Raw genomic sequence first — 21,557 nt, forward strand, 5'->3', positions numbered from 1 at the left:
AACGGGTTTTTCCCGAGTTCTGTAATCCCTTCCAGCAAATTAATCGAACCCAAGGAGTGGGTTGTGGGAACCTCTGATTTATAGCCAATCCATTAGAAGCACAACCCCTGCTTACAGCTGGCTTCTGTAGGGTGGAGGGTAGAGACAGCCTCTGGGACTGAACCCTTAAGCTATGGAACCTGATACTATATCTGGGTTGAATGTCAGAATTGAGTTGAATTCTTGGACACCCTGCTAGTGTCCAAGAATTGTTTGTTGGTGAGGGAAACCCTACCACCGCTACATTGGAAATTGGGTCCTGGAACCCCCTTTAAGTCCCGTCATCATTTTCAGTAAGTTTATTTTCATCCGTTTCCGTGGCTACCACCACTGTGACTGCGGCATTTCAGTTTTAGTCATGAAAGCAGCAGCAGCAGGTTACTAGTAAGGCCCAGAAAAATTGATGTCCACCTGTAGGGGCTGTAAATGCTCTTTCCTCACATGTAGCTCTCCAAATAATAGGATTTAAGTCCCTTGGTAAAGATTTACTGGGCAGATCCCCTGTAGCAGACATGTTGAGAAAGGCAGCCTCCTGTCTTTCAACCCCTGCTAGGCTACATAAGGATGGGATTGGGCCTGTAACACTTCCTTACCAATAAAGACCCCGCACAGTCTGTGCCGGGCTTACCACCTTGTGTAGGAACAGCCTTCCATTTCAGACTCAATGTGTACTCCTTTATTCTGCTTAAGCATGTATGTCAATAGCCTGAGACGTACCCCAGCTTTCAGTTATTTCAGACAAGGGAGAGGGGTCCTGTTGGGGCGCTTACAGGGTAGGCAGTTGGCTGCTGGAAGCACCAGCTAGCCATGAGGGACTGGCACTATTGGAGCTGGTCTTGCTCTGCCTCTTTTTGTATAAAAACTAGAGGCCCGATGCATGAAATTTGTGCAGGAGTAGGCCTTCCTTTCCCCAGCTGCCAGCACCCGGCTTCCCTAAAGTCATCCAGTCTAATTAGCATATTATGCTTTTATTATTATAGATTTTGTTCCCTCCTGTGCTTCCCCTTAATACCAGTGCTCCCTGGCTAATACTCTATTCTTTTTAACTCTACTCTTGAACCTCCCCTCCAAGGAACAGCCTGTTCCACATTTTCCTACAGGGGAACCCCATGTAGCTTGTCTCAACTAAGTGATAGAACAGTGATGGCGAACCTATGACACACGTGTCAGAGGTGACACGCGAACTCATTTTTTTGGTTGATTTTTCTTTGTTAAATGGCATTTAAATATATAAAATAAATATCAAAAATGTAAATCTTTGTTTTACTGTGGTTGCAAATATCAAAAAATTTCTATATGTGACACGGCACCAGAGTTAAGTTAGGGTTTTTCAAAATGCTGACACGCCGAGCTCAAAAGGTTCGCCATTACTGTGATAGAAGCAAAGCCATGGATCTGTTGGTCATCCTGGGAGTCTTTCACAGCTCCAGACTAGGTAGAGCAAGGCCTCATTACATATCAAAGACACGAAAATTCCTGTATCTTTAGTAGAATTCCACTCTGGGAATCTGAGAAAATGAGACCACATACAACCATAAATCCAGCAACAGATAGGTTGGGAAACCACTGCCAAATCTACTGAAAGGCCTACTATAGAGCCATGGTTAGGAAAACTATTAGCAACAGTGAAATACCATTTGTTAAGGGGGGAAAAGAACCCACAAAGTACTAAATTTTAGCTATATTATGACTAGCTGTGGGAAACACACAACAGGAAGACTAGAGGGAATACATACCATGATCGCTTAGGCCAGTGATGGCAAACCTATGACACGCGTGTCAGAGGTGACACGCGAACTCATTTTTTTGGTTGATTTTTCTTTGTTAAATGGCATTTAAATATATAAAGTAAATATCAAAAATATAAGTCTTTGTTTTACTATGGTTGCAAATATCAAAAAATCTCTATATGTGAAATGGCACCAGAGTTAAGTTAGGGTTTTTCAAAATGCTGACACGCCAAGCTCAAAAGGTTCGCCATCACTGGCTTAGGCCATGGCACAGAGGTGGGGCAGGGTACCATCCCACATATGATTAAGTCTGAAGCTGCACCCCACATATAATTAAGTCTGTAGCTGGGAGCTACATGACCAAGAGCCAAGTTACTTGGGGCCTCATTTTCTCTTCTGTAAAATGAGGATACTAAATAGTAGTGCCAATCTCATAAGGCTATTGTACAGATAAATGAATATATGTAAAACAGTACCTGGCACACACACAGTAATATTCAAGTGTTGGTTATTATGATAAATGGAATTACTAGAGGTTTATCCCCTATATTTTAAGTGTAGAAACATACATATGAAAGTTCAAATCCCAGCTTCATCAACTTACTGTGTGTGTAACCTGGATGAGTTGTTAAACCTCGCTGTGTCTGGGTTTGCTCATTTGTAAAGTGGAAATAATAATGGTACTGTTCTGAGCCACCGTTCCCTCCTGCCAGTGACTAACCCAGCCATAGATGTCCACAACATGACGTAAAGTTTTAAAATATCCTATATAATGCTGAGAAGATTCATCTAAAAGGTTCTATTTCCATAAAATTTAGGGTGCCTTATGAGATGAACTCTCTAAAACACAAATAATCACCAGGCCAGTGTAGCTAGGTGGTTGATCATCAATCTATTAACCAGGAGGTCAGGGTTCAATTCCCAGTCAGGGCACATGCCCAGGTTGCTAGCTTGATCCCCAGTGTGGGGTGTGCAGGAGGCAGCCAATCGATGGTTCCCTCTCATCATTGATGTTGAATGTCTCTCTCTCTGCCTCTCCCTTCCTCTCTAAAATCAATAAAAATATTTTTTATTAAGTAAATAAAATACAAACCATCAGTATAAAAGTAATGTATCATCATGTGATCAGTTGTCATATCTGAATTTAAGGGACCTTTTAAAAACAGCTTTCCAAAAAGTTTGTATAAATGACATGTTATCTGTTTTCTATACGTGTCCTAAAACTAGACTAGAATAAACTTGTGGGCAAGAATAGTGTTTTATATTTCTTTTGGCTCTCACTAAACCTAGCACAGTGCTAACATTTTAAGGTTCAATTAATGCATGCTGGTTAGATAACTATGACTAAAATTAAGTTACGCTTTAGCACAGAACTGTTACTAAAGAAGCTTCAGTTATGATAATAACATTGACTTTCTCCTAATAGCTGCCTTACCCAGAAAAAACTTCTTAAGCCACTTAAAATTCTTTTAGTGAAATTAGAGGTCACAAACAACAGGATATTTGACTCTTATTTTCCCCTTAGTTGCTACTTATAAGGTCATACTTATCAATTCTAGTTTATTCTTTCTGTAACAATACTTTCCTGCTTAAAGTCTGAGAGAGAAACTGCAAATGAACAGAAAACCAACCTCTTAGACATATAAGAAGTCAAGAATTTTCTAATCTGAAAGTCCTATTTCTGCCTTCCATATAGTAAGCAGATTGTCATTCTACTCATTATTCCACCAAAATACATCTTCACATTTCAAACTGGATTATTTCCTTAAAATACTGAATTATGTTCAAATAGTAAAAACAAGAATGGTGAATTCTACTGAGTATTTTTATATTTGCTTATTGCAATACTAGTTAAAACACCAGTTTATAAATTTTTTTACACATTTAACAGTTCAACAAATGCATGATTCTTTGAAGTTGTAAATCAACTCTTCACTGGAGAAGATGTATGAAATTGCAGCATTAATTTCTGAAATGAAGGATTGAAATTCCTCTTTCCAACTTCCTTCAGTCCATCTCTACTCCACATGTTCCTGCTCTTGTCCTGGAATTAGCCACCGAATGCTCTCAGTTCGAATAGTAGCATACATAATAAAGCTAATTAAAAAGAATAAGGAAAATACAAGCAACCAGTCCACGCTTTTTATCGAAGTGCTGGGAAGAGGGCCTATTTGGTCAGCTTGAGTTACCACCACATTTTTCTTGGCTTCTATACCTGCGAGAGAAAACAATTATTTCAAATTAGATAGAAAACATACCCGCTACAGATCTTTCTGAAGTATTTTGCATGGTATGCAAATGACATGCAGCCTTAAACACCACTGGTAATATATCTAGGATGGGTTTCACCTGTCGGTATAATTTGTAACTTGCCTTTCTCCCTACCACATCATAGAAACAGGAATCCATGCTGCTGTTCCAAGCTAAAACACTAGAATTTCTGTGAGCTCATCAGGGCTTTTGAAACCAAAGTCCAAAAAGTAACTAGTAAAGCTACTCTCAGGAGTCTAAAGAAGGTTTTCACAGGTTAAGTAATGCAAAATTCAAAATGCTTCTAAATAAATTTACCAAAAGAATTGTTAGCGCAAATAACAACTGGGATCGGTGATTACCGATTTCATTGGTATCCTAGGTTTTCTAGGAGCACTGAATAAAATAGCTCCCTTTCTCCATATCAATCTGAATGACAAGACTTGAAATAGCTAACCATCTGGTAACAGGCCTTCTTCTCCTATGAGGTCACTCGGCTCTTTGTTATTTGGTGTTAGATATAAGTAATTACATACAACTTAATATATACGGAAGGTATGTTATAATTTGTATTTATTTTCAGGGAATATACTTCAAGAAGAAGATGGAGCTCATTATTGAGATGTTAAAGCTTTTGAGGAATAGACTTTTCCAATGAAGGAAATTTCTTCAATATACAGGGCCATCTGGTTTTGCAAATATTAAGGAATTAAAATAGCATTCGCAAATGGATTAATAAATGGAATACTACACAGCAACAAAAAACATAACCATACACAACAGTGCAGATGAATCCCATAGATATAAAAGTGAGTGAAGCCCTAGCCAGTTTTGCTTAGTGGATAGAGCGTCAGCCTGCACAGACTGAAGGGTCCCGGGTTGGATTCTGGTCAAGGGCACATACCCGGGTTGCAGGCTCGATCCCCAGTGGGGGGCATACAGGAGGCAGCTAATCAGTGATTCTCTCTCATCATTGATATTTCAATCTCCCTTCCTCTCTGAAATCAATAAAAAAAAAAATTTTTACTAGTAAAAAGTGAGTGAAATAAGCCAGATACAAACAATCTAGACTCTGTCTCCACTAATATAAAATTCAACAACAGGTAATAGCAGCCTGTGGTGTTCAGAGTCAAGATGGTGGTTATCCACAGGGAGGGCAGGAGCAGTGGTGCTGAAGCAGGGCTGGTGATACTCTCTTTCTGGATCTGAGTACTGTTACCCAAAGTGTTCACTTTGTGAAAATTCATCACCCAGTTCACTACTGACTGATGCACATTTTTGTATAAATATTACACTCAAATGAAAAATGAATTTAAAAAGGAATCTACAGGTGTATGATATGTGAATTCTATCTCAATAAAGTTGTCCTATTGTTACTGATTTCAGAGAGGAAGGGAGAGGGAGAGACAGAAATATCAATGAGAGAGAATCAATGATCAGCTGCTTCCTGCATGCCCCCTACTGGGGATCAAGCCCGCAACCAGGGCATATGCCCTTGACCAGAATCAAACCCAGGACTCTTCAGTCCACAGGCCAACGCTCTATCCACTGAGCCAAACCGGCTAGGGCTGTCCTTTAAAGATATATTTAATCATATTAAAATTACCTATTCATGTTATGCTTGTTACTGATTGAGAGATATTTAACAGGCACATACAAGTTTATTAGAAGTTTTACATCTCAAAGCAATCTTGAATCCTTCACTTAAGGATGGTAGCAGATCGGAACCCACAGAAGGCACATACCCCCAGCCATAAAATGTCTTCTACAGCTTATTATTTTTACATACCTGTCTGGTTAAAAATGAAGATTTTGAGTGTTTCCAATGTTCGGTCTGTATGATTAAATCTAGCCATTGGTTTAGCTCCTTGAAATAACAAGATGTTAGGAACAGCTACAGTGCCAAACCTGGTGGAAAGGCTATAAGGAAAAGACAGAAACCTGAATTAACAGTGGGCTTTCTCACACAGTTTCCACATGAGAATGGATGGCAATAAATGAGATAGGATCAGTCTTGTGTGGAGGTTTCTGATATTCAAACTCCAGACTTGTAGTTGTTTCTGACCACCTTCCTTATGGGTCACGGTTGGGGGCATTTCTGTTCTGCTGAGGTGCTTGCTATTACAATATGGAACTACACGTGACACAATCACTCCACTATGTGAGTTCCTAACTGCCAGATCAAAAAGTTCTAACTCACGGACAAAAACACACTGCGTCAATTTACTTGACAGAAGACATTTCACACTCTCCAGAGTGCCCACCTCCATCTCTCATAAGGATCCAACTTATGATAAGCAATTACTTTGGGAAAGTTGGCACAAAGGAATCAATGATCTAACAAACACACCAGCAAGTTCACAATTAGGGCAGGGTGCTTGGGAAGTAACATGACCTGCGTGGTTTTGTTTCACCTTTACACAATACAGAACAATGGTAAGAGCTCCGAATCAAAACGTTCTGGGTTCAAGGCTCAGTTCTGTCAGTGAACCACGTAATCTGTGTAACCTGCAGACTACTAAACCTCTTTAAACTTCAGTTTCCCCCATTAGTAATACTGGATAATCAGGATTTTTTTCTTTTGTAAACATGCTTTAACTTAAATATTAATATATGAGACAAACTCATGTCCCACACTGCCATATATTAAAAACAAGTATCCTTTATTCTTCATAATTAAGACACCATATCAGACACTGAGAAGAATGCATGGAAATGAAGGAACAAAGCAGATGACAAAAGCCTGCAGGGGGATAGGGATCATGGTACCAGACCTAAAACCAAAGAGTACTGAGCAGGTGCTAGAGCCAGCCCTGCCAGCCTGGAGGCAGTGGAAGGCCCGGTCAAAGCTGGACGTTGACCTGGACTGTCCTTCCCATCAATCTGTTCTCTTAGGCTAGGCCACTTCGATATTTCCCTGAAGCCCTTGTGAGAATTACTAATTTGCTGGGCAATTTCTTCATAAACAGTTTCAGGGAAACACTGGCAGTTACCTTACCTACACCAAAACTCAATGAAGCACAAATTAAGTTTTACTCAACTTCAATTTTACACCAACGTGACCATCATCCAGCCTTTCCAAATTCTTTCACACACAACACTTTCTTGTGACCTGCTAAGGCACATCTGATTTAGAGGATGAGGAGCATGCAGTTTATAACCCAAGCACAGTCATAGCACTTAGGGGATATACATACTATCTGAACAATGTTCTCAGTAACTTATTGAACATTTAAAAAAGACACCCACTGAACAATATTAAAAAATAAAACAATGTTAAATATCATTTTAAAGGGCTAAACTAATTATTGCATTAATTTATTGAATGTCTACTAAAGGCATATTCAGGCAAAAATAAATGTAAGAGGGAAAGGGAGAAAAGGCAAAGAAATTCTAAGTAGACACAAAATGGGGGTGCCAAGAGTTAGGCTGTCAGGGTGGGGACCTAAACTGCAGATGAAAGTCACAAAGGAAGATCTTACTTGTGACTAATTTTGCTAATTCGTTCTGGCCAGGATCCTAGGAAGTCCTCCGGCCCCTGCACTGCCACCACACAGAGAGCTGTCCTTCCTCAAAAGGGACTTCCATTCAGTAAGCCATCAATTTCCTCAGTCAGTAGACATTCCTCACTCCTCACTCACACTTGCCTTTCCCTTCCTTCAATCCCTCTAAAAAGCTCATGCCTACCTCCTCTGCATTTCACTTATCACCTCCAAACAATTGCCAAAGGATGATTTGGGATGAGACAGAAACATGGAAACCCAACGAAGGGAAGATACCTGCTATGCTGAGATGCATCCAGGGCCAAAAAATGAAGAGCTGGAAATGCCCGGGGCAGAGAATTAAAATGAGGGGCCAAGCTGGCAGAAAATCGGCACCAAGGGGTATAAAACAGGACTAGTGTGCAGTCACTACCATTGGGGTTCAGAAAATCCATAAGGTCCTACGGTAAAAGAAACAAGTATTAAAGTCAGCAGTAAATGTACATTTTTCTGGAAGGATACCCAAGAAGCAGGAAAAGGAGGTAGGGGGAGGGGGAGGAGGAAAACTGTAGTATATCCCCTTAAAACCTTTTGGATTTTGAATCATAAGCATTCATCAATCAGCAGAAAAGTACTATCAAATAACAAGTTATACACTTTCCTTTAAGCTTTCTCAACATTACTATAGAGCAATTTTCATAATTTAGCCATTCAAATACTAGGTACTCACAGGGTATAGGCCACTGTCCTAACCTTTGATTGGGCATCTCACACACTCTAATGGCATTGTGATCTCAGACCCAAACTATCATCCCAGCAGATCCCAGTCTGTACTGAGCAGTTGTATCAATGTATTTGGCCAAAGGTTAGTTCAAGTCAAAAGTGCACCATCTCTGCCACCACCCAAACTCTGACTGTTTAAAACTGCTCTCTCCTGGTCGTGCGTGTGACACCTATGAGACAAGTCCCACAGAGCTCAGGCACGGTGTTTACCAGGCACTGAGGGGCGGGTGTGAGGCCAGCACTGAGCCTGCACTTGGAGGGGCTACGTGTGTTCAACATATCATACGTGCCCTCATTTAAAAGAGGCAATAACAGCTCTAGCTGTTTTGTTCACTGGTTAGAGCTTTGGCCTGCAGACGAAAGGGTTGTGGGTTTGATTCCGGTCAAGGGCATGTACTCTAGTTGCAGGCTTGATCCCTGGCCCAGGTTGGGGTGCATGCAAGAGGCAACCAGTTGATGTATCACTCTCGTATCAATGCTCTGTCTCTCCCCCATCCCTTCCATTCACTCTAAAAATCAATGGAAAAAATATCCTTAGGTGAGGATTAAAAACAAAAAAAAAAAAAGAAGTAATCACAGCTTTCAGGGCTCAGACTTCTCTGCATTCATGCTGCCATCTGACATAAAGCCATCCTATAGAAACTATCCCACAGAAAGTTATCAGGCTTTATTCCAGTATTTTCTTTGGAATCACTATTTATCTAACTAGCTGGAAAAACATGGCTGGGTTTGGGACAATTGTTTCAGCAGTCACTCAAGAGTAAACACTGGATTCATACTCTTTGGAGGAAAAAACTTTCCTCAATATAACATATTTCCCAGGGGCACCACTAATCTAAACAATACTAAATTACAATTTTAACAATTCAGATTATTTTTTATAATTCAGATTTTTTTTAAGAGAGAGAGAGAAGGGAGAGGGAGAGAGAGATAGAAATATCGATGAGAGAGAAACATTGATCAGCTAGCTACCTCCTGGGGATCAAGCCTACAACCCAGGCATGTGCCCTGACCGGGAATCGAACCCTGACCTCCTGGCTCATGGTTGACGCTCAACCACTGAGCCACACTGACCAGGCTATAATTCAGACTTTTTAAGCGGCTTCTGTTATGATTCTGATGTCTACTGGGATTTTTATCATGGTGATTGGTGGTGAGACTACTCCAAGGATGATTAGGTTGACATTGCCCGAAAGCATAATGGACACTAGTTATATCCATTCTCACTGATGCTGCCACCCCACACTATCCTACTTACAATATGATCAAAATTACCATCTGAAAGTTGATAAAGTCTTGAATCAAAAAATCAATGTGCAAAAAATAAAAATAAAATAAAAAATAGATGTGCCAAAAAGGAGAAAAGTACTAAGTCATTGTTTCTTACCTGTGACATATTTAAAATTTTCAGGGTGAAATTTTCTAGCCCGGTGACGTTTCTCTCCTCACAGTTGACCTTAGGGGATTTCTGGCTATCAGTGTGATTGGAGTCCTCAGTGGGGGCCGGGTCAGCTTCCACTGCTTCTGGCTCCGTGTAATCCTCCTCTTCTCTATCCGGGATGTTGGCTCCAGCACTGTCCAGAGAAAAGAGGCTCTCCGGGAGGTGGCATGGTGAGTCTTCCTTCCTTCCAGCCCTACAGGTGCCACTGCTGGGCTCTGAGCTCAGTTTGTCTTCAGCTTCCCCAGGAATCACAGACAGCATCACCATGTGGTTGCCCTCGGTGTCCAGCCCCAGCACTGCATCGGCTTCTTCAGCTGATGTGTCCAGGACCACTGGGCCATGTGAAGGCTCCTCTTCACTCATGTACACAGTCCCCATCTGGAGAGCAGGGGCAGGCTGCTCCTCCCCTGACCATATGTGACCACTTTCCTCTGCAACTAAAACATGCCAGCATGTTCACAGTCACATTTGACTTCCAAAAAAATGAACCCCAAAGAATTACAGTTCTCCCCATATATGAAATTTTCACCTACAGAGAAAAAAGCTATCCTTCCCACTTCCCACTAAACTACCAGAGGGCCCCACCATTCTCCAGGTCATGAAGAAGGTCTCAAGAAGGTACTAGATTAATGAATGCCAAACAAATAAGTAGATAAATACATAGCTTCAAGCAAAAATGGCTGCTTGCCATGTGAATTATAAGCAAAAAACTTTAATAATGGATTTATGGAAGATGCTACTATGGTAAAGCATCTTTGTACACATTATGACAGTTATGTGAGATAGGCAGGACAAGGGTTATTACCCCCACTTACAGATGACCAACTGAGGCACAGAGTGGTTCAGCATAATGCCCAAGGGCTCATAGCTAGCAGGCAGTGGAGCCAGGTCTCAGAGCACCCACAAGTGCAGGAGCAGCAGCAGGGAGAAAAGGAGAACTCTCCTCCCACCTTGGAGCCACTAGGTAGGGCTTGAGCAAAATACTCAGATATGGAAAGAGTCCTGGGCAGTCTTATATGTCCATTTAGCAATCTGCACGCACCTCTGTAACAAGACTTCTGCTCTCCAACTTTCATTACCTCAACAACAGCTGCCAGACTCTGTGCTAGGCACGGACTAGGGGAAACAAATGAGCCTAGCTGCACTCGCACAAGCTCACCATGCAGCTGGGGAGTCACCAGCTGGGTAATGAACTCTGCCAAGCCACCAGCATGCCACCAGGTTATGAACGACCAATTAGCTACGGAGCTGGGGAGGGGTCTGGGAGCTTCTAAGGCAGTGGTTCTCAACCTTCCTAATGCTGTGACACTTTAATACAGTTCCTCATGTTGTGGTGACCCCCAACCATAAAATTATTTTCGTTGCTACTTCATAACTGTAATTTTGCTACTGTTATGAATCGTAATGTAAATATCTAATATGCAGGATGTATTTTCAGGGGTCTCGACCCACAGGTTGAGAACCGCTGGCTCAGTGGATAGAGCCTCAGCCTGCAGGCTGAAGGGTCCAGGGTTCAATTCTCGTCAAGGGCATGCACTCGGTTGCAGGCTTGATCCCTGGCCCGTGAGGGCGCATGTGGGAAGGCAACCAATCTATGTGTCTCTCTCTCATCTGTTTCTCTCTTGTCTCTCCCCATCCCTTTCATTCCCTCTAAAAATCAATGGAAAAATATCCTCAGGTGAGAATTAACAACAACAAAACAGGCCAGAGGCGAAACAGTCACAGAACCTTGAAACAGCAAGGGCAGACTTTCCAAAGCTGTGTCCAGTGGAGGGACACAGCCAACCCGTGATAGCCACTGCGGGAGGGAGCTACGAGAATCAATACCCCGACCCCTCCCTCCCCTCATTCTAACCCAAAGGAAGCCAGAAGGCGGAGAGACCACCGTCACTCCATACGGGGCAGCTACTCAAGGCGCAGGGCGGGATGGAGAAGGCCTGGGGACGATCTGGGAGACCGCGGGGTACCCGGCACATGCTGTCCCCCTGGAGGCTGGCGGGTAAGTGCAGGGACGGAGGGTGGCACCGAGATGTGATGGTGACGTCGGGCCCACCCAGGCTTCAGTCCTGGCTCCTCAGCTCCGACCGCCTTTGGAAAAAGTCTTATTGAAGCCGAGTCTCGGCTTACTCGTCTACGACACAGTGACGATAACATCTACTCCACACGCATTTACAGGTGAAGTAAGATGATGCTCAGGGGGCCCTAAGCACAGCACCGGGCACACAGTAGGTGCTTTCATGACGGTGGTTCTCTATTGCTCAGCCTCCTCCCTGATCGGCCAGGCGGCTGCCCTGCCTGGACCTGGATGCCCAGGGAAAGGAGAGACCTACCTGTTGGCGTTGGGAATGAGCAGGCAAAGCCGCGTAAAGGAGCGTGGGGCGGGGGGGGGGCACTGAGAGGAAGGCCTCCACCCGGACCAGCCCTCCTCGGAGTGGCTGCCTCCCTCCGGGGAGCCCCGAGAGCAGCCCTGCAGGCAGCGGGTGCCCCGGGGTCCCCGTGTTCCCGTCACCTGCCCGCATGCAGGCACCTGGGCGAGACTGGCCCCTTAGGGAAGGGGGGAGCAGGCGCCCCACGAAGCGAGGGCTGCGCGAGTCAGACGGGCCCTGCCATTTCCCACGGGTGCACACGCAGGCGGAGGACCTGGCCGCTCGAGCTCAGCGCCTCCGTCTGTAAAATGAAGGTGCGAACGGAACCTCCCCCACAGGGTCGGAGGGAGATGCGGGGGGAAGGGCTTCTCACAATCCCCGGCGCCTATGAGGGCAGCACGAATGCCGGCTGCTCGTCGTTATCCTTAGCGGTGACAACGAAGTGCCCACCCCAGTAACCGAGTGCCCGGCAGACGCCGGGACACGGCCACTCCCTACCACAGCCCTCTGAGGGCGCTGCCGTGGCCGGACTCGGCCGGGCTCCCGCTCCGCCATCCCTCCCACCGCGGACCCCGAGCCGGGATCACGGGGGGGGGGAGGGGGGCGGGGGGGAGGACGGGCGAGACATCGCGGGGAGCAGAGCGGCCAAGAGGCCGGGAGAGGCGCGCCTTGCGGGCCTTCGCGCAGGTGAGACCGTCGCCCGGGCGGCCGCAGCCTCCCGGCCCCGGCCCCGGCCCGCACTCACCTTCCTGGCCGCAGGCGGGAGGCCCCAGCACCCACAGCAGAACCTGCCACCAGCCGAGGAGCCACATGTCGCGGGGCGGCGGCCCGGACCACCGCCCAGGCCGAGGGGCAACCGGCGTTCGGCTACGGGAGTTGTGCTCCCCGCCGGAGGGAAGCCGCGGATGGGCAGGCCGGGAGCGCAGGCGCGGCGCGTCGCCATCTTGGAAGCGGGCAGCAGCCGCGGGCGCCATCTTGGTGCCGGGCGGCTTGCCTCTGGCTGGTTACCTGCGCGGGGTTTCAGGGTCTTCAGGAGCCAAGCACCAGATGTGCCAGGTTGCCTTGAACTTCCCTGTCCCCCGCATTCTGGGCGGGGTTCCCGCAGAGGCCGTGGCCCTCTTTCTTCCCCGGCGCGGGGGCGCGGGGGCGCCTGGAGCCGGGGGCAGTGCCTTCTCCTTCCAGATGCAGGGCTCCGAGCCCCCGCCCTAGCCCGTCACCCGCCTCCGGTGGTGGGTGAACACAGGATGCCCCGCTACATTGGCGTCTCACGGAAACAGCCAGTATGTTTTCACTGTGAGACGCACACCGAGATGCACAGGTGACGGACGCCCCGCAGTTTTATCTGGTGCATCTGACCGTCCTGCCTCTCCCTGTCTGCTCGGGGCAGGAGGTTTGGGTTGGTTTTGTGGAGTAAAAAGCGTCCGAGCCCTGGCCAGTTTGGTGCAGTGGACAGAGCGTCGGCCTGCGGACTGAAAGGTCCTGGGTTCGATTCCGGCCAAGGGCACATGTCCGGGCTGCGGGCTTGGTCCCCAGTGGGGGCCGTGCAGAAGGCAGCCAATCAATTACTCTCTCATCATTGATGTTTCTATCTCTTCCTCCCTCTCCCTTCCTCTCTTAAATCAATAAAGAAATATATTTTTAAAATTAAAAAAGCCCTAACCGGTTTGGCTCAGTGGATAGAGCGTCGGCCTGCACACTCAAGGGTCCCGGGTTCGATTCCGGTCAAGGGCATGTACCTTGGTTGCGGGCACATCCCCAGTGGGGAGTGTGCGGGAGGCAGCTGATCATGTTTCTCTCCCATTGATGTTTCTAACTCTCTATCCCTCTCCCTTCCTCTCTGTAAAAAAACCAATAAATATATTTTAAAAGTAAATAAATAAAAATTAAAAAAAAAACAAAAAAACACAAGTCCGAACCTGTGGAGAACTTTTCTGAGTTTATTTGAGCCAAATTGACAATAATTGCTGGGAAGCAGAAATCTCAGCAGATTAAGAAAATGCTCTGGGAATGGCAGACCGCTTATTTTATACATTAAAATAAAAGGAGGAGAGGTACAGGAGGGTCCTAGGAAAGGCACTGGTGGTAGATTAGGGAGGCGGGAGAAAGCGGAGCCGGGAGATCTCTGAGATCGGATAGAGTGAAAGGGAGAGACTCAGCACCGAGACAGTACCTGGAAGACAAGATGACGTAGGGGGTGATGTGGTCCCTGCTCTGATGCTGTGGGTGTGCTCGCGGGCTGGGGCCTGGAGGAGGGGACGCCCCCTGGAGCATACAGCTGGGGCCTAGAATGAAGCAAGAGGGATGGGAAGGGGAGGGGTGCAACTGAGGAGCAGGTGTGTGCATTCCAGAGCTAAGTCACAGAGTGGGGGAGCTAAGAATATTGTCGGGGGGATAGATCCGGTGACCCTTGTCAGCAGTTAGAGGGGAGGGTCTCCTAAAAAAAGAATACAGCAAGTTTTGAGCAGCCACTAGTGCTAAGTCAATGTGGAGAGTGCAGCTTTCAAACTTACTTTAAGAGGGTCTGAAAAAATAGAAATAGGTTTCAAAGATTTTTCCATCAAGGCATTGGTAAATATAGCGACGTTAAAAGGAACCTGAGCTTTTTGGCCATGTGGTGAATTCCATCTCCAACGTTTATAAAAGTATATGGCCGGTCAGGTATGTAACTTTTCTCCAAGTTCACTTTCTTCATCTGTAAAATGGGGATGAAATTACAGAATTCTGTGGATTAAATGAGATGTAACGTGATGCACACAGTTCCTGATGCACAGTAAGCACTTCAAAATGGTAGCTGTCACTATTTGGATGATAGGAGTCCAGTGGAGTAACCATAGTCCCCTTGTGCCCATCACAGGTTGTTAGACCAGAAAGATGCATCATCAATCTGACCCCATGGGTGATCATTATATTCTAAATAGGCTGCCATGGTTTTGCTACAATAAATTCTCAAGCAGGTCCAGGAGTATCTGAGACAATGGAGCCCACAGTTCTAGAATTGATCACTACAGCCATCATTTGACTATCTCCCTCACGCCCAACAGTGTACAGGTAATAACAGACTTTTCCTTCTTTAACTTATTCTCTCCCTGCACCCTCCTCTACACCCAATTGGAAGGTGCACGAAAAGCCAAAAGGATAGAGGGTTAAGGGGGTTAGGATTAATGAAAAGGGGGCTGATTTGACTCATCTGGACACTCCAACATGGATGCCCTATAGTTACGACTCCTTCCTTTTTATTATGTCCTTCCCCCACCTGTGTTTGTGCTTTGGCTAATTGTTTGGAGAGACAAACACTTTCAGTGTTGGAATTGTTGTTTAATGACTACTCAGTAAACGCAGCCAACAGGATAGAATGCACATTTGACTGTCTCACCACCAGGTGGCAGATGCACTTATTTTTTATGAGAAAATTGCATTCAAGCTTGTCTTGAAACTGATTTTATTTTCGTGGGATTTAGGGGGGCGGGGGAGTAGAGTTGACGTCATCCTCTTCCTTTGGCTGAAATGAAATCTATGCACCAACACCACAGGACCTGGGATTGTTCATACAAGAATCTGATAACTATTGGAATTGTTATGCACAACTACACATCTGCACTCCATTTAATTTGTCCTTTTTTTTAAATTCTTCGTCTGAGGATATTTCCTCATTGATTTTTAGAGAGAGTGGAAAAGGGGGGTGTAGAGAGAGGGAGAGAGGCATGGATGTGAGAGAGACATATCCATTGGTAGCTTCCTACACATGCCCTGAACCCGTGACCCTTTGGTCTGTGGGCTGACATTCCAACCACTGAGACAAACTAGCCAGGGCATGTGTTGTTTTTTTTTCCCTTTATTGATTAAGGTATTACATATGTGTCCTTATCCCCTCATTGCTCCCCCCCCACACACACACACACCCCACTCATGCCCTCACCCCTCTGGTGTCTGTGTTCATTGGTTAGGCTATATCAGCGATTCTCAACCTGTGGGTCGCGACCCCTTTGGCAGTCGAACGACCCTTTCACAGGGGTCGCCTAAGACCATCCTGCATACCAGATATTTACATTACAATTCATAACAGTAGCAACATTACAGTTATGAAGTAGCAACGAAAATAATTTTATGGTTGGGTCACAACATGGGGAACTGCATTTAAAGGGCCAGAAGGTTGAGAACCACTGGGCTATATACATGCATACAAGTCCTTTGGTTGATCTCTCCCTTTTACTCCCACCCGACATGTGTTGTTTTAAGCCACTAAGTTTTGGGTGATTTTTAATAGAATAGATAATTTCATTTTATTTTGTATGAATCTTAAGAGAATATTTCTATTAATTTAATAAGCCAGTACTTTGGGCATATATTCATATAGTTTTATTCCAAGCTCCTTTCCCATTCTTATCATTTTAATGTTATATTTTGATGAACTTCACTTGACCCAATGCACTCATTATTATTTCATCAATACTGGGTATTCTTTGTAGTTATAACAAAAGATTATCCTGAGCTCCTTCAATAATTCAGTATACCCCTCCCCCCATTGACTCTTGTATGTGCCCTAACCAGAGATTGAACCTGCAACCTTGGCATATCAGGACGATGCTCTATCCAACTGAACTATCTGGCCAGGGCAAGACTTTTTTTATATTATGGTATACTGTCAGTAACTCATTTCAAGTGATATCACACTGTTAATCAATACTTTTATAATAGCTTGTGTAAATAAATATTAGATTTAAATAAATTAATTTTATTTAAAAGCTAGTGAGAGGATCCTATTGGGAGAGGTTTAAGATACAGGAGAAAGGATAATCTCTGAGAAGTGGGGAAAGAGATCCAGAGGGGGAAAAACTTGAGACAGAGAAATATCTCCTCCATTGGGATCGGAAAGGATGGATGCAGGTAAGCAATTTTCTCTGTGAAGAAGAAAGGTGGTCTGCTGAGAGCGAGCCTGGGGTAGTACTCAAGTATCTAAGGAAAGTGGAGAGTAGAAATCTGAAAGAACCTAAATGAAGAATGGCATGAAAGCTAAGAATACAAAAGAACTTCCTGGTAGTGTTGGGGATCCAGCTGTAGTCGCATAGCAATTTATAGTAACAAATGGTACAGGTAAGCATTTTTCTCCAATTAGCATTTAGCAGCCCATGACTTTAGCATTTAGAGTCAATGGGAGCCAAATTAGCCCAGAGTTAGTATTTTGCCAGGCTTGTGTGATAAAAAGACCAGGGGAACTTAGTTCAAAATAATACTTGCTAATGTTTGTCAGTATAGTTGACTCTTAATATTATTTTTAAAGGGAAATTTCATTACTTGGCTATTTCTTAGGCTTGTATTTAGTTTAACCTAACAATCATTATAATCAGTGTTATTAATTATGTACTGTTGCAGAACAAATTACCCACCAACTTTGTTTCTGGAAACAGTAATAATGATTTATTTTTTTCACCATCACTTATGTAGGTTAGGAATTCAGGAGGGACTTAGCTGGTGGTTCTGGCTCACGATCTCTCATGAGATTGCAATCAAGATGTTGGCTAGGGCTACAGTCATTTGAAAGCTTAACTGGGGCTAAAAGATCTGCTTCCAAGATGGCAAGTTGATGCTGACTGTTGGCAGAAGGGCTCAGTTCCCAACCACGTGGATCGCTCCATAGGACTGTTTGTGTTACGACACAACAGATGATTTCCCCAGACCAAGTAGTCCAAGGAAACCTGCAATATCTTATTTGGATAGCCTCAGAACTCACACCTAATTTCTGCAATAGCCTATTGGTTATACAGGTCACCACGTACAGTGTGGGAGGGGGCTATCCAAGGACATACCAGGAAGTGAGGAGCATTAGGCGACAGACTGTAGGCTGCCTTATCACAGCTGAGTAATAAGATTTGGATACCTATGGTATAAACAGTTGATGATGTTATAAATAATATGAAATAACATTTAAAAAACCTATCCAGCCATTACCTAATGGTCAGTTACCTACTTATCTAACATGTTCTTCCGTCCCTTTTCAGTTAATTGAATCTAATTTTTTTTTGAGAAGCACTTGAACAGGATTTGAGAAGTTGTTTCAGAAATGCAAAATCTTAAAGTAATAAACCCCTAAATTATTATTCAATTTACTGTGTTTTGACACTGTATCCAGTATAGCATTTGGAGATACTGATTCACTAATCTCACCTTCAAAATATTAAAATTTACATAAAAATAGTGACTATATATGCTTAACTCATGACACAGATAATAGTGTGGTGAAGGCCTGGGAGGTGGGGGTAGGGGAAAGCTAGGGCTAGAAGAGGTCAATGGGGAGGAAAAGGTACATCTGTATAACTTTCAACAATAAATAAAAAATTCTCACATTAAAAAAAATTACTATAGAAATAAAAAAAAATTACTATAGCCCTGGCCAGTGTTTGTCAGTGGTTGAGCATCGGCCTGTGCACTTTAAGGTTGCAAATTCAATTCCTGGTCAAGGGCCCAGTAGGGGCACATGCAGGAGGCAATCGGTTGATGTTTCTCTGTGTGTGGGGAGGGGAGTGAGTATGTGTGTGTGGGGGTCTCATTCTCTCTCCCTCCCTTCCTCCTTCCCACTCTCTCCAGAAATCAATGGAAAAAGTATCCTCCAGTGAGGATTAATAATAACAACAAAAAAGGTGACTATAAAAAGGGCAATAGGCCATATATCGTTTGTTCTAAAAACAGTATATGCAATTCTCAAGAAGGAAGATCAAATCCTTCAAGTGTTGGAAGTACCCTTACAGCCAAGCTTTCCAAGTAAGAATACCTGCATCAATTTATATTCTTCTTACCCTGCTCCATCACCACTCCAGATCATTTCAAGAAACTTGAAGGTTAAAGGAATATCTCCTGCCTGGTGTTCTGCTAATATCAATACTCAAACGCCCAAATCAATGGGCAAACTTTACAAATTAAAAAATTCAGTTTGGCCGTAACCGGTTTGGCTCAGTGGATAGAGAGTCAGTCTGCGGACTCAAGGGTCCCAGGTTCGATTCCGGTCAAGGGCATGTACCTTGGTTGCGGGCACATCCCCAGTAGGGGGTGTGCAGGAGGCAGCTGATCCATGTTTCTCTCTCATTGATGTTTCTGACTCTCTATCCCTCTTCCTTCCTCTCTGTAAAAAATCAATGAGATATATTTTTAAAAAATTCAGTCTGTTTTCATTTTACTAAGATACTTTGTTAAAAGACCTTTTTGAATGTATAACAAAAACTAAAATTATCATACTAACATATCCCAAGTGCTGGGTTAAGTATTTTGATTTTATGGGCCATAAAATTCTTATATCCTTGGAACAAATACATTATAATTTTAAAAATAAAATAGTAATTTGCCTAAGGTCCCACATTAAATGGCAGTGTTTGAATATGAACCCAAATCCAAACTGTCAGTATTCTAAATTACCCACATGCGTTATTCTCATTACAAACCCCATTTCTGAAACTTAGAAAAATTAAGCAACAATTTGAGAAAAGTCATAAGCTAGTGAGTGAGTGTGCAGGGACTCAAGTCTCGTTCCATCTCTAAATACAATGTATTTTGCTACAAACAGAAAAGTAACATAAATATCAAACAAACTGAGATGATTAACCAAATAGGCCACTGAAATAGGCAGTGAGTGCCTAAAACAATACTTAACCACTACTCAATATCTATTTGAAACCAGGATTCAAACATTTGACAAGGGCTAGATCAACAATTTCTAGCTTCATAGAAGCAACTAGAGGCCCAGTGCATGGATTTGTGCACCAGTGGGGTCCCTTGGGCCTGGCCTGTGGGGATCGGGCTGAGACCAGCTCTCTGACATCCCTGAGAGGTCCCAGATTGCGAGAGTGCGGTTCTCAGGTGATGCACCCTGGAATCCAGCTCCCTCCTCTCTGGTTCCGAGTGCATCACCAGAGAACTGCCAAGTCACTGCAGCTAGTCAGCTCCTGCGTTGATTGTCTGCCCCCTGGTGGTCAGTGCATGTCATAGCTACCGGTCAGAGTGTCTGCCCCCTGGTGGTCATTGTGTGTCATCACTACCGGTTGGATGGTTGCTTAGGCTTTTATATACATAGATTGCAACAAAAATAATATTTTACCAAGTGCCGTGAAAAAACAAACCTCTATCCAAATGGGGTGCCATGGCAGGAGGGAAGGGAGAAGGAAAAAAGCTCACAGGGTGCTTTATCAAAGCAAGAAACTGATATGGGGCTCTGACTGGTTTGGCTCAGTGGCTAGAGCGTCGGCCTGCGGACTGAAGGGTCCCAGGTTTGATTACGGTCAAGGGCATGTACCTTGGTGGCGGGGACACCCCCAGTGGGGGGTGTGCAGGAGGCGGCTGATCAATGTTTCGCTCTCATTGATGTTTCTAACTCTCTATCTCTCTCCCTTCCTCTCTGTAAAAAATCAATAAAAATGTATTTTAAAAAAAAAAGAAACTGATATGGGTAAGACATCCGTGTGCAGGGAAGGACTATAATTTGAAAACAAAAGGCTTATGCTTAGTGATATCTCACATTTCCAATGCCTGCTCAGAGGGATACCCTAGAATCAGAAGTTTATTAGCAACAGATCTCAGACTGAATATACTAGTATAGCACTTTCAACTGTGCTTTTCTTTGTTTTCCTTCCTTCTCCCACCTATCTTTATTTAAATATCCTGTTTGCCAAAAAAAAAAAATTTTTTAATCCTCACCCAAAGGTATTTTTTATTGAATTTTTAGAGGGGGAAGGAGGGAAAAAGAGAGAGACATCAATGTGAGAGACATCGATTAGTTGCCTCCCTCCCGGATGAGCCCTGTCTGACCCAAACCAGCAAGCTAGGTATGTGTCCTGACCCAGAATGGAACTTTTGGTGTATAGGACGACGCTCCAACCAAGCCACACCAGCCAGGGCAAAAAAAAATTTTTAATATGCCAATATGCCATTGTAGATCCTTTCAGTTTTTGTATTTTATAAAATAGCAATTTTAAAAAATGGAGGACATTCTTCTAAACCCCAAACACCCTAAAATTCAAGACAGAGCACACTGCTTCCCTAAATTGCTTTGCTAAGTCATAAGACCTTTTTGCAAGTCTGGAACATCTTGTCATACCATCTTGATATACTAGGATTATGTCAAAATGAGTAAGGAGCCAAACTGGCTCCTACTAGCTAAAGATGAAACAATTTGAGCATAAAAATGAGGAATTTCAATAGCCAGAAATAAATCACCTTAGAATCCATGAGTTCATACTGATACAAAAAAAAATTCTTAATCACCTTTGGAAGATGATGGAGAACCAATTCATTCAGAAAACTGGTAGGTAAAAGGAAAGAATCTGGCATTTATGTGCCTGACAAGAATTATTATTATTATTATTTTGTTATATTTTATTGATTTTCCACAGAGAGGAAGGGAGAAGGATAGAAAGTTAGAAACATCAATGAGAGAGAAACATGGATCAGCTGCCTCCTGCACACTCCCTACTGGGTATATGCC

General features: G+C 43.9%; 1 protein-coding gene across 1 annotated transcript; it reads right to left on the bottom strand.

The window, feature by feature from the left end:
• Nucleotides 1–2,864: 2,864 nt before the first annotated feature.
• TXNDC15 (thioredoxin domain containing 15) lies at nt 2,865–13,194 on the bottom strand. The gene is made up of 5 exons (XM_070414972.1): nt 12,837–13,194; nt 9,672–10,162; nt 7,799–7,962; nt 5,809–5,939; nt 2,865–3,984 (listed from the first exon to the last, which is right to left on the bottom strand). The coding sequence occupies exons 1-5, from the start codon at nt 13,063–13,065 to the stop codon at nt 3,788–3,790; spliced, it is 1,212 nt and encodes a 403-aa protein (XP_070271073.1). The 5' UTR covers nt 13,066–13,194; the 3' UTR covers nt 2,865–3,787.
• Between the last annotated feature and the right edge of the window lie 8,363 nt (nt 13,195–21,557).

The sequence above is a fragment of the Myotis yumanensis genome, unplaced genomic scaffold (assembly GCF_028538775.1).
Source record: "Myotis yumanensis isolate MYYU_CA2020_CCGP unplaced genomic scaffold, mMyoYum1.0.hap1 SCAF_5, whole genome shotgun sequence".
NCBI lineage: Eukaryota > Metazoa > Chordata > Mammalia > Chiroptera > Vespertilionidae > Myotis > Myotis yumanensis.